General features: G+C 38.0%; 1 protein-coding gene across 1 annotated transcript in view; it reads left to right on the forward strand.

Moving 5' to 3' along the window:
* uqcc1 (ubiquinol-cytochrome c reductase complex assembly factor 1) overlaps positions 1-19,011 on the forward strand; it is a 48,581-nt gene that overhangs the window by 14,808 nt on the left and 14,762 nt on the right. The window contains exons 6-7 of the mRNA XM_079841634.1: positions 2,016-2,124; positions 18,068-18,145. Of these exons, the coding sequence (XP_079697760.1) occupies positions 2,016-2,124; positions 18,068-18,145 (187 nt within the window). The remainder of the gene's footprint in view (positions 1-2,015; positions 2,125-18,067; positions 18,146-19,011) is intronic.

The following is a 19,011-nucleotide window of genomic DNA, read 5'->3' on the forward strand; positions in this document are numbered from 1 at the left end:
ACTCTTATTTTGAAATCGCGATGAACAGTTTGCATATTTAAAAACATATTGATGTGTTCTCCAGTGTTGGCGTAGTTTTAAAAATGATCTACCTTACAAATATGATTAAATAGCACAAATTGCTTTGCAAAATGAACGTTATAAGCAACCCAAACTCAGAGCATATGCAGAGATGGAGTTTGAGATGCTCCACGCATGTAAAAGATAAGAGATCAACAATAAACACTATGAAACACGAAGCACGTCAGACTTATAAGCTTTACCAAATACACGTTATTGGAATCCCAATATATAGAGACTGAGTTTGTGTGGAGCAGCATTTACTGTGAATGGAACTGCTTTGTTTAATCTAATCGCAGTCTTTATGAATTCACAATAGCACTATGCTATGTTATAATATATCGTGCAGCCTTAGAAAACAGTCTAATAATGCGGTTCATGGATTCTCGTCCGTGGAATGTGCCACTTCCGATATTTTGCCACTTACACAACACTGGTTAATTGACCTATCGGTAAGCCCCTCCCCTTGAACGCAGATGAGCCAATAGCAGTTAAGTATCAGTTGCGCTGGGACCAGAGCTCAAACATCTTTAGGGTTTAGCGCCATAGAGAAACATTGGAAAATCCAATCTCATTGGTTTGGTGGTGTTTATGCTGCAAAAAAGCTATAATGTCGTGCCTGAGGTACTGTAACACTGATTCCAGGGATCCTGAGAGGATTTTCTGTTTGTCATACTCTCATTAAGTTATGATTAAAGTCCCTGCTAACATACAAACCGTAATAACTAACTGTTCTCACATCATGTACACTGTAGGTCAAAAACACGAAGGTCTACATTTCAGTGCCTCTCCATATTAAACTGGTTATATGTGAATTAATTTAATTTTAGATATGTTTAAGGTCTACATTATCTGTCCTATTAAGGAGGACTCCTATTTTGATGGGTATTATAGTCTACGGGTAGTGAAAGGAAGAGCTCGCACGCAGTTTATCGGAGTTGTTTTGAAGATTCAAAGTTTACCAGTTATTAACTACACCCCCGAAAAGTCATAAGTTCTGTGTATATGTTTGTTTACTGTGAGTGTTTTTGTGTAATTTGCTGTGTATGTTAATGGTAATGCAACGGAGAGAGCTAGTTTGTGAATGAGACGTTAATGCGCACTTCTTCTGCGTTGTTTGTTCAGCTCTTACGATGATTTTTTGGAGTGAAAAAGGACATAATAAACTTGATAAACCATCAGTAAAGTTTGGCCATCATTCGGACGGGGTATACTCTACATTCTGTGTCCAAAAACATCTTGGGATAATGTTTTCACACTGACAGCTGTCATTGTAAGATATAGCAACTCCGTTTGTTTGTCCGAGTTAGCAACAGTTACTAAGGGGGGCGGGGCTTACCGATACGGATTTTTTAAAATTGAGTACTCAAAGTTAATCGAGGAATCGTTACAGCCCTAATCCCAGCTATTCAGTGTGGGTGTTACTACTAATGTAAGTATTTAATTCGTCTTTTTAACCCATCCTCACCCTCATCAAAGGCTCCTCTGCTAATGCACAGGTTTGGCTGATCAGAACGAGACTTATGATTAATGTTGGCGGTTTGGTGCCAACACTCTGTACACTTCCAGTTAAAGGCACTTTAACGCATGCGCATTGATGACTAACTGTGTTTGTGCTGAGAAAACACTGTCTGAAACACTCACAGTACTCATAAAGCAGTGGTTCCCGAATGTAAATATGGGGGAAAACAATGCTAAACCAAATGACGGTATCTGTGCCACAGGAAATATTTTTGACTGTTCCCTCAGTTTGTAAAAAAGCGTTTCTGTGGTAATCAACATCAGGCCACAGATGCTGTCTATTTAACCCAGACGTTTCCTTGATGCGAGTGTGTTGTCTGGCTGATCTCTGAAGTTTCCTGGTTACGCGGATCCTGACAGAGCGTGGCGTAACACAGGCACTCAGTTTGTCAGGCTGTCTTGAGTCAGCGTTCTGCTCTGCTCTCCTCTGACAGGATGTGTCTGGTCCGGATGCGGCAGGAAGGCAGAGCTGGGAAGTACATGTGCCGCTACATCGTCCACTCCATGTGGGAGGATGTGGAGCAGAGGAGCAAGATTATGGGAGTAAGTATATGTGCATTTCATTCAATTGTAACACCAGAATTTTGTGCTTTTTGTGTTTGGCCAACCACAATATTAGCTATGTTTCCATCCACCTATTTGTATGTGCATTGTAGGACATCGCATAAAAAAACGCTGGATGGAAACACCAAGATGCGCATAAATGAGCATCAAAAACTATACGAAACTATAAGAACTAGGGCTATCAATCGATTAAAATTAAGCGCGGTTAATCGCACTCTTGTTAATCGTAAAATTAAGCATACGCCATTTATCTCATTAAACATTAATTTTTTCATCATTTGCTATATCCAGCAAAGTAAACAATCAGAAAACTGTATTTTCTGCAAGCTTCAAGGATCATTGGAGACTCCTAAAGGACACCAAATAACCAAATATAAGGAGTCCATATAATTATATTAGGGCTGTCAAAAGATTAATCGCTTAGTACTGGTAAGTTTTAACTCTCTTCCAACTCTGTTTGGGAAAGATTGACGACAAATAAGCTGTGCCTGCGAAATTTCATTCAATATATTAATTCAATATATAATGTTATAAAATATAAAAAATAAATATAAATAATAAAAGTAGCATAATATACAATCAAGGTAGTGTGAGCAGCGAGTGAGTGACTACACTTTGTTAAATTAAATAGCCTTGAGCCTTCGTTATTCTTCATTAACCACTGAGACAAAAGCGCACACAAGATGTAAATTGTAAATGTAAATTAATAGCCTGAATATTTAAAAATATGTCATATAAAAATATAAATACTATAAATATAAATAATATATTATATTATATGGGCGGGTGTGCGCGAAAGTCATTATAGTTTAAGTGATTGTTTGATGACGACGACTGTAATCTGAAATTAAAAATATTGGAAATAAATAAACAAATAAATATATATTACTGATCAATACCGATAAATAAAAATGTGTTTGTTTGTCTTTGTTTATGCTGTTCCATCTTCAGATCTGTCAGTCGTGATCTGATCTGCTCTCTCAGCAAAATATGAAGGCTGGGATGTAAACCATGGTCTAGTCTAGATTTCGTTTTGCCAGCACTTTTTTTTCAGATATCATTCCATTTCTGTTCTAATTGTTCCTGTTCTAATCGTGAAAAAATAAATGTAAAATAAACATGTTCCTTATTATGTTCAATTGCCTGCGCTGGTGTGTGCGTGTGCGGCTGTGCGCGAAAGTCGAGCGGGAGCCCTTTAAAGCGGTTTACCGCTGAACCGCGGGAATTTCTTGCTTTTCAACCGTGGTAAGAAAAAATCCATACCGTCCCAGCCCTACTTGTGTGTGTATTTATATATAAATAGTAATTAACAGAGTACACACACATATATTATGTAAACACAAACTTTTATTTTGGATGCGATTAATCGCGATTAATCTTTTCACAGCCCTAAATTATATTATATAACACATTTATACACTCCTAAGCACCCATGAAAAAAAACATTACAGAAATAAGAACTAATAATAATATGTGACCCTGTCTGTGAAAACCCAGCTAAAGTAATTTTTTGGTGATTCACTGTTTTATACATAAAATCATCCTACATAATGTAAAGAACATTCTGTGAAATATAACCTTGATATCTTTAATATTGACTGAGTAAGACCATGTCAAAAATTATTTGAATTTCGGCCTCAGAAAATCATGATTTTGAGAAATTTCAATTTTAAAATCAAGCTTATTTTTAAAATTGCAAAACTTTTTAACCATTATTATTCTGACTACGTGCCATATACCATATAAAAGCTAAGATTCTCCCATTTTCAGTGATATAGTACACATTTATGGGAAAATTCTTATGGGAAAATTTCACTGTGTAACATTTGTAAAGTAAATGTAATGCCCTACCAAGTGAACAGGTCAGTCTCAAACTTTGTACAGTTAGTGATAACTGTGAATCTTCACTTTTCGATTAGATTATGATTCATTATGATTTTTTCATGGCTCATTGCGCATTGCATTGGCTCATGGCTCATTACGTCCTGTACTTTATGTTCTCATTCATGCATGTTCTATTCGTATAGGCTTACAAACCGAAACCAAAACATCAGACGCAAGAGCTTTGCTTCCGAAGGACATTCGCAACTTTTTTATATTAATATATAATGCGGGTTCTTTATTTAGCCTACAAAAAAACAGTAGGCCTATATTAATCCTTATTAATTAAACTATCAGCTGTTCTGTCCCTTGCGCTTTGCGTGCCCGCGGCCGCCCTGTCAGAGAGCGAATTCATAAACCCAGCGCATCAGCATCCAAAAACCAAACTATTTCGACACGTCGCAGCCATTAAATGTCTTTAAAATAAGATGGATATATCGGCAGAAGGTGTAGTTAGAAAACTAATAAGCTGTTCCTGAAATGTCGGTGATGGCACAAAGAAATCCACACAGAAATCAGAACCCGGCTTAAGTCGCCGTTTTCTTGCCTTTCCCGACACTGACCTGATCGTTGGTTGTGCGGATTGATATTATGGTCTGTTTGCACTTTGTAATAGTAAAAAATATGTTTCTGAACCGAATGATATAAGAATCAGCAGTTGTTTCTGCGTCGAAAGTAAACATTAAATCAATATTTAAGAAGCCCACGTCCGGTATTTTTTGGTGCAAAATAATAAAACGTAGCGTCAATAAAATAATTTATTTCAGTATTTATAATATTATAAATGAAAAATTGAGTACTGCATCTCAAAGCCCTTGGTATAATCTATCATTTACAGCAATAAACACAAATCACCTGTTTTGGTCATTTTTATGGCTATGACTACTTTGACGCTCTATATCTCATCATTAGATTATGCGACTTTAGCCGGGGTTTCACAGACGGGGTCACATATAATAATACTAATAAGAACACAAGGAAATATGTGCATAAACTAGGGCTGCACGATATATCGTTTTAACATCGATATCAGGATGTGCGTATCTGCGATAGTCATATCGCAGGATGTGCGTATCTGCGATAGTCATATCGCAGGATGTAAACACAGTCGGTTATGTGTTGTAAACAATTGAGAAGGAAAACATATGCATGTCATTTATATTACGTCTGTGCATTCGTCTTAAAGGGACAGCAGCCTAATATACCCGCAGCTGTTTGTCACAGTCACTTTACTGTTGCAACAACATTACTGCTGACCAAGGTGCTTCACAAAAACACAGTAAATAGATAAGTCATACAAAAAAAACAGAGTATGAAAATTTTAATTTAAGAACTTAAACCAATTAAAATAAAGACTAAGAATTGACCTTACTAAGACTAACATATCCCAAAAAATTAATAGGCCGGGGAAAATAGATTGGTTTTCAGAGATGACTTGACCAATGGTGAGCAAACAACAGAGAAAGAGAAAATCACTTCTGTAGCTTTAACAAAGATATTTATTAATTAAATAATTATATTAGTTAGGGTAAACATCATCTTTGAGCTCAGATTTTAAAAAGAAAAAAGTGATTTATCATCCTACTTGATGTCTTAACCAATTGATGTGTTTGTTACTATATACCTCCTGTAATGTCAAGCTTATCAGACCATCGCACACTGAAATATGGTTATTCATGTGTTCACACTGTCTGGTGGCCATTTTGAAAGCTGTCGGAAAACTTTCACCAAAAGAGGAGCCCCTTAAATGTGCGTTTTTGTAGATGTTTAAGCCTTTATTTTCGATAAATATAACTTCTTACTGCAAAATTAAGAGATTAATGTTTAGACTTTTGCATATTATAACCTGGAAACTGGATGTGGGAAATAATTACAGTTAGATCCAAATGATAGTTTTAGCAACATAGCGCAGGTGCTACAGAACACTGTTAGCTTACTAGCTGTATAAGATTGTGTGCTACACTAATATATTACTTCACAGGCATTACTGGCTTGTACTTTTAAATCCCTTATATTATAAATTTACAGTTTATTGATGTTTTGTGGTTTTACACTGCTGTAATTTTTAAAGGCTTCATATTATTTTGCGGTGAGCTTAAAGGGTCACTACTATGAAAATCACAGCTTCAGTGTGATATCAATAAGAAAAAGTATAATTTCATAGATTTTTTCAATAATAGCTGTTCATCAATGATGTATATCTTAATTGAAATGCTTTAGTCATTTAAAATAAAATACTGTGTGAAAGATTAAAATTTTATTTTAACATGTACTCAAACCAATACCTTGTGCACTAATTTTGGTGAGCTTAATATGTACGTTTACCCTATATTTCATTTATACAGTGAAGACTTTTATTTAACATTTGATTATTCAATTTCTGCACCTGAATACTGTTAGATTTACCTGAAAAGCATAATGCTTTCTTCTATTGTATTTATCTACGCTCGTGATTTGTTTATTATTTTCTATGCAGATGCACTAAACTTTCGAATGGCAGTGAATGCGTCAAGTCAACTTTATTTATATAGCGCTTTTTACAATGCAGATTGTTCCAAAGCAGCTTCACAGTGTTAAACAGGAAAATAGTGCAACAGAATTTTATTCAGCCGTACAGCCGTTTTGGAGAAAATGGTGATGTCATCAGCTCATTTCAATTATCATACAGTGACAATGTGGGCATTAGATCAGTAATTAGATCAGTAATTTAGTTTATATGGTTTATTTAGTTTACTAATTAGTTTTATTTGGATATTTAGTTGAAAAATGTAGTGTCCCCAACTGAGCAAGCCAAGCCAGAGGCAACAGTGGCAAGAAAACCAAAACCCCATCAGGAGACCTAATGGAGAAAAATAAACCTTGGGAGAAACCAGACTCAGTCAGGGTGCCAGTTCTCCTCTGGCCAATAAACAAACAGCGTATTATTATTATTCTGCCAACTTTACAGGACAGGGGTCGTATTAGATCGGATGATCGATTCATATTAGATTCATCGGTCATATAGTAAAGAGATGTGTAGATTTAAACTGTCAGAGTGTGTCTGCTTCCCAAACAATGCTAGGAAGACTGTTCCAGAGTTTAGGTGCTAAATAGGTAAAGGATCGACCGCCTGCATTAGATAAAAGATATAGATGTGCATAAACATGTTCATAGTTAATGTGATGAACTACACCTGTGTGAACTTGACAATACATCCGCTAAAAACCACCAAAACACCAGCAAATTAAAAAACACTAACTGATGGATGTTAGTGAGGAGAAGAGATCCTACATCATTTGTTTCCAGATGCCAGTTTTGTTTGATGCAATGGCATTCAGACCTTTTTACATGCCAAATACTGTTTGAAATTTGAGCCAATCAGCTCTAGGTCTCCTGAATCAAGAATTTTAAACAACATATATTTTCTCCCCCAAATGTTTTAGCATGTGAAATGGCTGACGATCAGGTCTGTTGTTTGGATATGTTGAAAAATTGTGAAATTATGAGGATATACAGTGAACTACTGCCTGACTCACACACACACACACACACACACACACACACCCTCAGGCTTTAGGATGTAATTACTATGCTCTACAGACTGTGGAGGCATTTTGAGCTGAGCGCTGTCCAGCGGAGTAGCAAAAGGTGTTTAAATCTCTGCGAGGTCAGTAAAGATGACATGCTTCTGCTGCACCGAGTGTGTGCATATATGTGTGTGTGTTTGAGAGGAAGCCAACGCAAAGCGCCTTAGGGGAACTGCTGTCAGAAAGGGTGGGAACAAGACTTCAGCCCAGCTGTGAAAACAGAAATCTCTCTCTCTTTCCCCACACTTCTCTTTGTTGACACCCCCTTCTCTTCTACCTTCTGTCTTAATCTTAATAGTAGGACTGAATCAGTATTGCTTTAAAGAACGAGCACAACTAGGTCCAGATCTGTGCTATATGTACAGTGTGTATATATGTATAGCACCTAACGTATAGCAATGGCCTGGTCTAGATCATGTATTGCATAACCCTGTAAACTAGTTAACATGAACTAGATCAAACCAGCTGCGGCTAATCAGTCATCACAACCTTATGGATATGCCAGTGCATGCAGGGGCTGGATGCGAGCCAGCCGTCCACAGAATTTGTTTGACTGTCAGTTAGAGTATTAGCAGTTTTGAGTCGTCGAGTAGTTTATTTATCCGAGGGAACAGCTCTTGGGTTTTATGGCTTAGACTTGAGGATAGAGAAATCTTTGTTCTCGGTGAAAGATCTAAACAAAAACCTTGCATTTGAATTGTCTACAATAACAAAGTTTGGCAAACAAGTTGTTGTGCTATGTGTGTTTAGTTATGTTGTGGTAAATTGCTTGGTAGATTTGTTGAGCTTTTTGTTTGTCAACCGGACTTGGGTAGTCCAGTTACTAACTGATTTATTAGGTCGACTAGTTTATATAGACTTTTGCTGCCAAAACAGCCCTGACCCGTTGAGGCATGGACTCCACTAGACCCCTGAAGGTGTGCTGTGGTATCTGGCACCAATATTTTAGCAGCAGATCCTTTAAGTCCTGTAAGTTGCGAGGTGGGGCCTCCATGGATCAGACTTGTGTGTTCAGCACATCCCACAGATGCTCGATTGGATTGAGATCTGGAGAATTTGGAGGCCAAGTCAACACCTCAAACTCATTCTTTAAATCATTCCTGAAGCATTTGTGCTTTGTGGTGGCGCATTATCTGCTGAAAGAGCCACAGACACCAGGGAATACCGTTTCCATGAAAGGCTGGACATGGTCTCAACAATGCTTAGGTAGGTGGGACGTGTCAAAGTAACATCCACATGGATGGAGGACCCAAGGTTTCCCAGCAGAACATTGCCCAAAGCATCACTGCCTCCGCCGCCACGCCTTCTTCCCATAATGCACCTGGTGCCATGTGTTCCCCAGGTAAGCCACACACACACACACCCGGCCATCCACGTGATTCATCAGACCAGGCCGCCTTCTGTTGGCACTTTCGGCGGTGGACAGGGGTCAGCATGGGCATCCTGACTGGTCTGTGTGAAGTAAAAAAAGTCCAAATGAAAGTTTCATTTTGGACAAATAACAAGTCTGATTAATCTACTAAATGTTAATAGTTGATTAACAACTGATACGCAGCTGATGCAATACGCAGCTTTATTTATAACTGCTTGTCCATCTGTGAAAAGGTTGGAATGTAAAGCTTGTTTGTCTTAAAGCAGCGTTTCCCAACCCTTTCGTCCGGGTGTGCCAGAAGTGCACTGCACATTTTGTACGTCTCCCTAATCAAACACACCTGATTCACTTCTTACTAGCGACTCCAAGACCTGAAATGGATGTGTCAGATTAGGGAGACGTCCAAAATGTGTGCCGCTGGGGTTTTTGGAAACACTGTTTTAAAGCAATAGTTCACCCAAATATGAACAATCTCATCATTTATGTCATTCCAAACGTGCATGACTTCAATTTTTCTTTGGAGCACAAAAGGGGAGATTCTTATTTATGTACTGGTTGGCTTTTCCCTACAAAATTTTTAAGTATGCAAAAGTATCGTGAAAGAAGCATAAGCTTAGAAATGATGAGGACATAATTTTTTGATTGAACCATATCTTTTTGTGTCATATTATTACCTTGAGCTGGGTTTGAATGACATTAACCCCTGGGTTAAGTATATTAGTGTGACTTTTTACTTTTTAATGTGATTGACCTCTCTTCCCATGATACTGGGCACGAAACCTTTATGAGACTTGTGTGAGAGAAAGACATTGAGCATCGGAGTAAAATAAGTGCACTTAAAAACACTTTAAAGTGTGTGTGTGTGTGTGTGTGTGTGTGTGTGTGTGTGTGTGTGTGTGTGTGTGTGTGTGTGTGTGTGTGTGTGTGTGTGTGTGTGTGTGTGTGTGTGTGTGTGTGTGTGTGTGTGTGTGTGTGTGTGTGTGTGTGTGTGTGTGTGTGTGTGTGTGTGTGTGTGTGTGTGTGTGTGTGTGTGTGTGTGTGTGTGTGTGTGTGTGTGTGTGTGTGTGTGTGTGTGTGTGTGTGTGTGTGTGTGTGTGTGTGTGTGTGTGTGTGTGTGTGTGTGTGTGTGTGTGTGTGTGTGTGTGTGTGTGTGTGTGTGTGTGTTTAATGAACTCAGCACCTCTCTTACGCCATGCTGTGCAATGACTTTTTCCATAATGTCACTTTTCCCCCTCTCCCAGAGCCCATAAATCAAAAATCTCCATTTTCTCACGAGGACTCTTAATATAATCCTCTCATTTTTCAGGTGCTCTGTTCGGCCAGTAAGATTTTACAAGCTTATTATCAATTTAACATTGGAATTGCAGTGAATATATTAAAAATAAGCCTAAAATTTAGGGCCAGGTGAAATTTGGGCTGCTAAAATTGCCCCCTAGCTAGAAATGTCAAACTCATTTTGTGTCATGAACCAAAATGGCAGGGTTATTTTTTTTCTTTTATTTGTTAAACCTTGGTATACCCATGTAGAGTCCATAAATGTGTTGTTCTAGTTAATGACATGACATGATTTATGGATGAAATGAAATGGAGCATGTGGAATGTATTAATTGCATTCATCAGCATCCTTTTAGATTTCATATGCATACAAATTCAGAGAATATTAATAACAATATTGAAAGGAAAAACAGATGTCACTTTCTTTTGCTGGGTAACTTTAATGGCTGAAATAAAATGAAAATGAACAGAATGCAAATAAAAAAGTATATTTAATCTCCCATAAGGTTGCATGACTTTAATATTTTATTAAATATTTTCAATATTTGACTATTTAAATGAAAAGTTTTTCTAAATAAAATGTACTGACATTTTCTGACACACACACTCCTTTCCTCCAAATGGCCCGTTTATGCGTTTATCCCTATAGTTGCAATTGACTCATAAATGAGTTTTTAAATAAACATGCTCAGTCATCAATTATGTCAAACTCTGCTGATCAGAACTCATTCACATATTATATTAAATTAAATGTGTGTGAAATGGAAAATGCGTTTGACTTTTGACTTGACACTTTGCCCAGCTGCTCGTTTCCATCATGTGTATGAAGCAGAGGTGGCCATTGCAATTTGAAGGCCCAATTCAATAATTTTCACCCTACTGATGCTGCGTTTACACCAAACGTGAATAGAGCATCAAAATCGCGTCTACTGCGTCTAGTTGGACGTGTGGGATTACAAATTTAAGAAAGTACATTGCATTTAGCATTTAAGGTAAAAATGATGATATCAGATGAATTAGTCTGCTATGCAAATCTTCCAGACCTGTTTTACTGATTTCAGAGGCTCTAGCAAGCGTCTCCTTTCCTGCCAGACCTGTTTTCTCTATTGTGTTTTAAAGTCAGATCACTGAGATTCCACCTTTCGGAGGCCAGACGTTGCACCTTTTGTCTTTAATGGCTCTGGGATGGCTCTTGGAATTGGAGTTCCTGGCCAGTATCAGCTTGCGAATAGTTATGCTGATTCAATGGGACTGGTAGGGCTTTCATAGTAGGGTGTGTCCTTTTACCTATACAACATTTGCATTGTATTGTTCAGAGTGTCTCCTCCCCTTCTGTATAATCCCTCCCCCTGAAATATAGATAAATTACAATGTATAACTCCTTTAGTTAGACTTAGAACCTCAGCCGAAGAACAGCACGATTCTCGATAAACGAGTAACGTCTGCTTTAAAGATATCCCAACGTCTCCTGGTCTCTTCTTCAAACGAGGAAAAGGAAATTCACAACAGACGCTTGAACATTTTGAATCCATTCTTTGAATCCGCCTTGAACGCGTGTCTATTTCGCTTCAATCGCTCGATTTATAAGCGCCTCCAATTCATGTATATTTAAATATCCTTAAAAAAATAAAGTTATGAAACTTCTCTTTGCCCTCAGTCAAAACGATTTGGCAGACAACAAATTATTCATGAGTTTTTATAGATTCATGACACCAAAGATCGCCTGTTAGATCTACACAAGACGAACCACTACAGGACATCAGAGCAGCGGCCGAAGGACTGGCAGAGGAAAGGCTGCTCTCGCCGGGGTTAATGAGCGCTGAGCGCCCGGTGATCCACTGGATCGCCACAAACACAAGATCATTTTTTTTAAATAGGTGCTCTCTTTATAAATAAACCACAGATTTGAGCTTTAAACAACTACATTCTCACCTGAAAAAGTCTTAAAACTAAATTTTGTGACACAATAGTAGTATTTTTAAATTATGCAGGGTTTCTCATCACGTCACTTTACCACGTGACCGCAGCGAGCAGGCTCCTGATTGGTTACCGCGGCGCGAATTGACGGCAAAGTAAAACAAAAATTCAACTCGGGCGTGAGACGCGAATTCGCTTCAAGCGCCTGAATGCACAAAAAGCACCACTCGCGCAAGATGCTCAATTCGCGCGAATGAGGCAGAATCGCGTCCATCGCGCCGCAGGACCTCCAGACGCGCGTCAACGCGCTTTTCCATTGACTTAACATTGAAATCACTCGCTCCTGATGCTCTATTCGCGTTTGGTGTGAACACAGCATAAAAGAAACAATGTGAAGATGAACGTTTAGTCACTGGTTTGAGAATTCTCAGAATTAACACTCACATGTTGTGGCATTACTGTCGAGTCCATATCGTAAAAGTCGGATATTGCGACTGAATTCCCAAACAATCCACAGTGAAATGTAGCGAATACACATAAATAATGCTCAACTGAGACATTCACATTGTTGAGAATAAATAAGCTCATTCCTAGCATTAGGATCCTTTGAAAGGTGATGTTATTTTTAGTCCAGTGATCCTGAATCGCTCTTCTCTCCTCGTCATCTCACTAACACTCCAGTGGGCGGGGCCAAAGTTACAATAATTAAGTAGGCGTTGATCTTCTTCTGCAGAGGCGGTTTTTCACAGATCTTTGACATCATAAATAGGCTCATTCCACAAGTCATTCTCTGGGCTCGGTTTCAATAAAAGCTGTTTTTGTACTAACAAGAAGTTTTCAGTTCTGAAAATTACAGGATATTCTTATAGTATGATAACCTCTTATATATCAAAAGTTCTCAGTTCATTTATATGAAACTAAAACCGCTAGTAGGTGGCAGCAAATCATTGTCTTAAAGAGTGAGTCATTGAATTATTCAGTCAAATGATTCGTTCAAAACGGCTGATTCGTTGCTCCGAGACGCGCAATGGATCTACTGTGGATTTGTTTGGAACAATTTTCGTTGGCAAACTAGAGCAAAACAGACAATATTCTGAGTCTAAAAATGTAAGTCACTAACTTGTTTATTGAACTGTTGTATAAAATCAGGATCACATTTGCAAATGCACTGATATTCGGTAAAACAGCATTCTAGCTCGTATGGTATTGCTTAACCATCCTGTTATAAGTATTAAAAACAAGATTTCATACAGGGACATTATTTTGCTCCGTATTTTGTGGCCATTTTTATTAAATTAAGAGGCATTTTTGCCCCCAAGCCCCTTTTAGTTTCTGATCCTGGTGTGTGCGCAGTTTGATAGCAGGGGGACGGGGCTCTTTTTCGACCTTCTGTTGCAAGTAGAATATAGCAAAGGCTGCTATTGGTATGAAGTTGCCCCCAGTTTTTTCAAGCATGTATGTGATTTTGAATGAGATGTGAGTTGGACTGTGGTGTGGTTCGCATTTTGGCTTAAGGTACGTTCTGGACTGAAGACATTTGACCCCTCAGGCCTGGCAGCGGCCATTGAGTGGCTCTGTAGAAAAGTGACCTCATTTTCCATCACAGTCTTTCTCTCACTTGCGTTCTTGTAGGTTCTCCTGCAGAGTAAATTGGCCAGCATTACACAAACATTAGCAACAAGGCAACATATACTATGATTATCTGAATGTTAATTTTTTTGCTAGTATTTAAAATATACTAGGGCTGCGCAATATATCGTAACATCACAAATGTACATATCGCAATATGCATATCGCAAGGGCACGCAATATCTGAATGATTTTAATAGGCTACTTCATCATTGTGAAAAGTGTACATTTTAGGTTGACGCGTATAGCAGAGAATAGACTGAGCACACGATTGTTACTTATGTGACTTGCTTGACGTTAAAAAGAGTTATTAAATACAATAACTTGCGGAAAACAACTCCTTGCAGTCTCGCGCTGTCTGACACACACACCGAAATGTGCGCACGAGCCATTCTTTTCTCGTGTCTTGTTACACACTCGAACTGTCAATGCTTCCTTTTCTCAGAACCGATGCTTTCTTTTCCCAGAAAGAATGTGAAACAACACACAAATGATATCTGTTTTTAAATATATATTTTTTAAATATAATTTAAATAGATTTTACACACTTAAAGCAATATCGTATCGTATATCGGATATCGCATTATTTAACAAGGATATTGCATTTTTCATCAATATCGCACAGCCCTAAAATATACTCTGACATTCATACATTTTTAACTGTAGCTTAAAGAATTAGTTGAAAATGAAAATTCTGTCTTCATTTACTCACCCTCATGTCGTTCAAAGACTTGCGTTCATCTTTGGATCTCAAATTAAGATTATTTGTAAGATCTCCATTGACAGTCTACGCAACAACCACTTTTACTTGAAAAGTCAAACAAGTTTGTAATGACATGAGAGTGAGTAAATGATGACAGAATTGTCATTTTTGGATCAAATATTCCTTTTAAGCTACTACATAATGAAGTGTTAATGGAAAAACCCTAACAGCTTGTATTTGAAGACGGGCACATGTGCGTACACACTGACCTGATGTGGAAGTCTGTTTTCACAGGTCAGAAGCGAGGAGTTATTTCCCTTTGTGCCCGAACACGTTATTTTCTAAGCTGTGAAAAATCGTGTGTAAACTGAGTGTAATCAGCGCGTCTGGCAGGTCCGTAACAGGTCCGTCCTGTTGGATCGGGATACAGTTACAGCGCTGGAAAGGGAAGGACCCCCACTCACTCAATCCTCACTACGGTTAGGTTACTTCGCCTAATTGTGCTAAAATACTTGTCATTTGTGCCATGTTAGACCAGCCCCCCTTGAACTTTACCTCTACACACACTCGCGATTGTGCCGGGGCATGTGTGTGATTCGGGGAGTTTTTCTAAGCCGTAGTAATAACAGTAAAGTGAGATATGACACTAATTTAGCGGTATAGGAGCGAGATTCTGCCTCTCAAGCAGTTTTTGCTCCCTCAGCCTGATTAGTGCGAGGGATTAAATATCCCAGCCTGGTTTTACCAACCTGCGTCACAACATGGGAAAGGAGGATTGAGGGATGAAGATGGATGAATAGGAGAGAAGATCAGGGTGGACACTGAGATGGAAAAATGAAAGACGGGGAGCAAGTTAAGAGGAGAAAAGAAACAAGTTTGCGAAGTAGTACTTGCTTTACTGTGGTGGTTACATACGTCCTTACATGCATTGATCCGTTATGACAGTGGTTAAAGGATTAGTTCACTTTTAAATAAACTTTTGCTGATAATTTACTCACCCCCATGTCATCCAAGATCTCCATGTCTTTCTTTCTGCAGTCGAAAAGAAGTTAAGGTTTTGGATGAAAACAGTCCAGGGTTTTTCTCCATATAATGGACTTCAATGGGCTCCAAACGGTTCAAGGTCCAAATGACAGTTTCAGTGCAGCTTCAAAGGGCTTTAAACGATAACAAACGATAAATAAGGGTCTTATCTAGCCAAACCATCAGTTTCTGCGAGAAACCGAGCAGTATTTATGCTAATATTTTACCTCTTTTCAGACGAGTGTGATCATCTCTGAGCTCCGCCATAACTTCCGGCAAGTGAGGTCAAATTAGATCGTGGTCATAGATGTATACGTAGATGCCTCATTAGCGACTGCACGGAACAGTAGAATGAGGCATCTACTATCGATATAACTATAACCACAATCTAATTTGACCTCACTCTCCGGAAGTTATGGCGGAGCTCAGAGACGATAGCGTTCGTCTGTTAAGAGGTAAACAGAAACTGATGCAGAAACTGATTGTTTGGCTAGATAAGACCCTTATTCCTCATCTGGTATGGTTTAAAGCCCTTTGAAGCTGCACTGAAACTGTCATTTGGACCTTGAACTGTTTGGAGCCCATTGAAGTCCATTATATGGAGAAAAACCCTGGACTGTTTTCATCCAAAACCTTAACTTCTTTTCGACTGCAGAAAGAAAGACATGGACATCTTGGATGACACAGGGGTGAGTAAATTATCAGCAAAAGTTTATTTAAAAGTGAACTAATCCTTTAACCTAAAAAGAATCGATTCTCTGATTCAGAGGAACCTAGTCTGGAGTTCAGCAGAAAGACTCGTTCAAATTAGCTGTGGCTTGCACTTAATTCGGTGACTTTATAGGTTATTAATCAGTAGTTTGCCGACTGGTAAGTGTCCTTTTGAGTATTTCAGCCAATATCTGAATCATTCAGTCTTTTGATTGAATCGTTTTGCAGAGTTCTCTGAAAGTGAAAAAGAATGAACGTTCACATGCTTGCGTTGAATGTTTCGGTGCTGTAGGCATGAACTCAAAGGAGAGCGAGCGTGCAGAGAAGACGGGGAGGGTAGAAGAGTTAAAGCACAGCCAGATGAGATTGATTATTTGCAGGTCTGCGTAATTATGCACAGGTGCTTTTCTGCCCCGTGCATACACGAACACACACACACACACACACACACACGGTGACCCGACGCACTCCAAGCATGCAGAAATCCTGACATACAAGACTTAAGAATAAACACACTTGTTTTGAAAATCTCCCCACTCAAAACCTCCCAAGGGTTGGTGTCTGTGGCCGTTGTGCGTATGCGTGTTTAGATTCATTTGGAGCGAAACACCTGGGCAGGCCCCTCGCTTCAGATCCAGTCCCGCTTTTGTTTTTTTTTCGGGGCGTAAGATTGTTGCATTATCCTCCACATGTTGGATATTTACTGCCAAGGACAATTCCAGCTCTGACTGAACACATGATCTCAATATTAGGCAGAGACTCAAATTGCTTCATCACCTGTTAGCGACTAAATGATGCTTCTCAAATTATACAGAATCTCCACTCGCGATTGTTTTTGCTCAAGGTATCCGTGATTGTACTTTTCAGTGGCTGTTTGTTGGATCCAAAACGATCTGTTAATGGCTAATGTAATGTCTAAATATTTTATTTTAGGTCTAGTTATGGACAAAAATAAAATAGTCACCCATTACCTTTAAGCCCCTTTAAGTTGCCTTTACCTTTAAAATTCCTTTAAAAACACGCCGACTTTTTGTGACTTTAGCTTATTCACCGTACCCCCCAGAGTTAGATAAGTCCATACATCCCATTCTCATCTCCCTGTGTACGATAACTCTGTCTGACACACACACCGCTAGCCTAGCTTAGCACAAAGACTGGAGGTAAATGGCTCCAGCTAGCCTACTGCTCAATAAGTGACAAAATAACCCCAACATTTTCCTATTTACGTGTTGTGATGTGTATAGTTACATCGTGTACTAAGACCGATGGAAAATGAAAAGTTGTGATTTTTCTAGACCGATATGTCGAGGAACTATTCTCTCATTCCAGCGTAATAATCAAGGAACTTTGTGCCGTCCCATGAGTGCAGCGGCGCAATGATATGACGCGATTAGTAGTTTTTAGTTACTGGTTTCAGGGTTCAATTTTGTAAGAAAAGACGTTTATTTTTATTTATTTTGACTATTATTAAAAAATATATATATATATACAGGATTACTGGCCAGTACCCATAATATCTAAATGGGCATATTGTGAATTATGATTAATCATCTAATATTTCAGATGCTTACTGGGTAAGGCAAATTGGTTTGAATATTGTGTTTTGCTTCAATGATTTAATATATATATATTTTTATTTGATTCATTTTATTTTATTGGTTTAGTTTAGTTATTTTGATTTATTTATTATTTGATTGATTAATTAATTAATTAATTTTATTAGTTTGGTTTTATTTTTTTATTAGTTTAGTTATTTTATTATTTTATTGATTTATTAGTTTAGTTATGGTGAATTGACCTTAATATTGTGATTTGCTTCATTGTCTCGCTTTACTTTTATCACAGATTGATGCCATTCACAGAAAGGAGAGCATGAAGGTGATGACGGAGACGTTCTACGCTGCACTTTTTGGTTATGATGAGGTAAGCTGTTGAACAATATTAGTATTAAAATAGCTATGTTTCCATCCACCTATTTTTATGCGCATTTTGGGTAGGGGTGCACCGATCCGACTTTTTCAGTCCCGATACCGATACCGATGCCTGGGCTTTGTGTATCTGTCGATACCCGATACTGATCCGATATATTGTTGAATTAATAATAAACTGTATATCTTCCACCTTATACCTTCCTTGAAGAGACTAAAGGCACCAGACTTTACTAACTAAACATAACTAAGACAAAATAACAGATGAATGTAAAGTGTTGAATTCTTATTTATTTAAAAAACAATTGTGCTTTCAAATCTAAAATAGAATGTAATCAAACTTCTTTAAATAAATAAAATGTAGCAGTGGAAACAAAAAACAGTGTATTGGTCAAACATACAATAGTAATCTGACAGTTACCAAACATTTTTTACACTACAGATCATTGTTTTGGTATATAATCATATCAATATTAAAAAGTAACATTACAAATTAACAAATAGTCTTAATTTTCTGCCATATGCAATTTAATAAAAATGATCAGCTAGCTAATAACAACTTTGTTCTGGTTTCACCTCACTCCTGTCTAAATGATTGTAGGCTAGGCCTATTTATTTTACTACACATTGTCAACAGAAATAAGCTGAAATACTGTTGATAATTAAAAATAATTCTTACTATCCACTCTTGCTAAAATGGGTAAGCACACTTGTGTTCTCATTTCAGATGCGTTCTGAGTAAATTAATAAACTGATTCATGAGTTCAGTGTTGGACAGATCAGTTGTTCTGGCCAGTCGTTAAAATGATTCGGTTCAAAGGAGTCATTAGGTCACGAATCGGACATTAGCAGACACGTTGT

Source organism: Gobio gobio, assembly GCF_949357685.1.
Source record: "Gobio gobio genome assembly, chromosome: 17".
In the NCBI taxonomy this organism is placed as follows: domain Eukaryota; kingdom Metazoa; phylum Chordata; class Actinopteri; order Cypriniformes; family Gobionidae; genus Gobio; species Gobio gobio.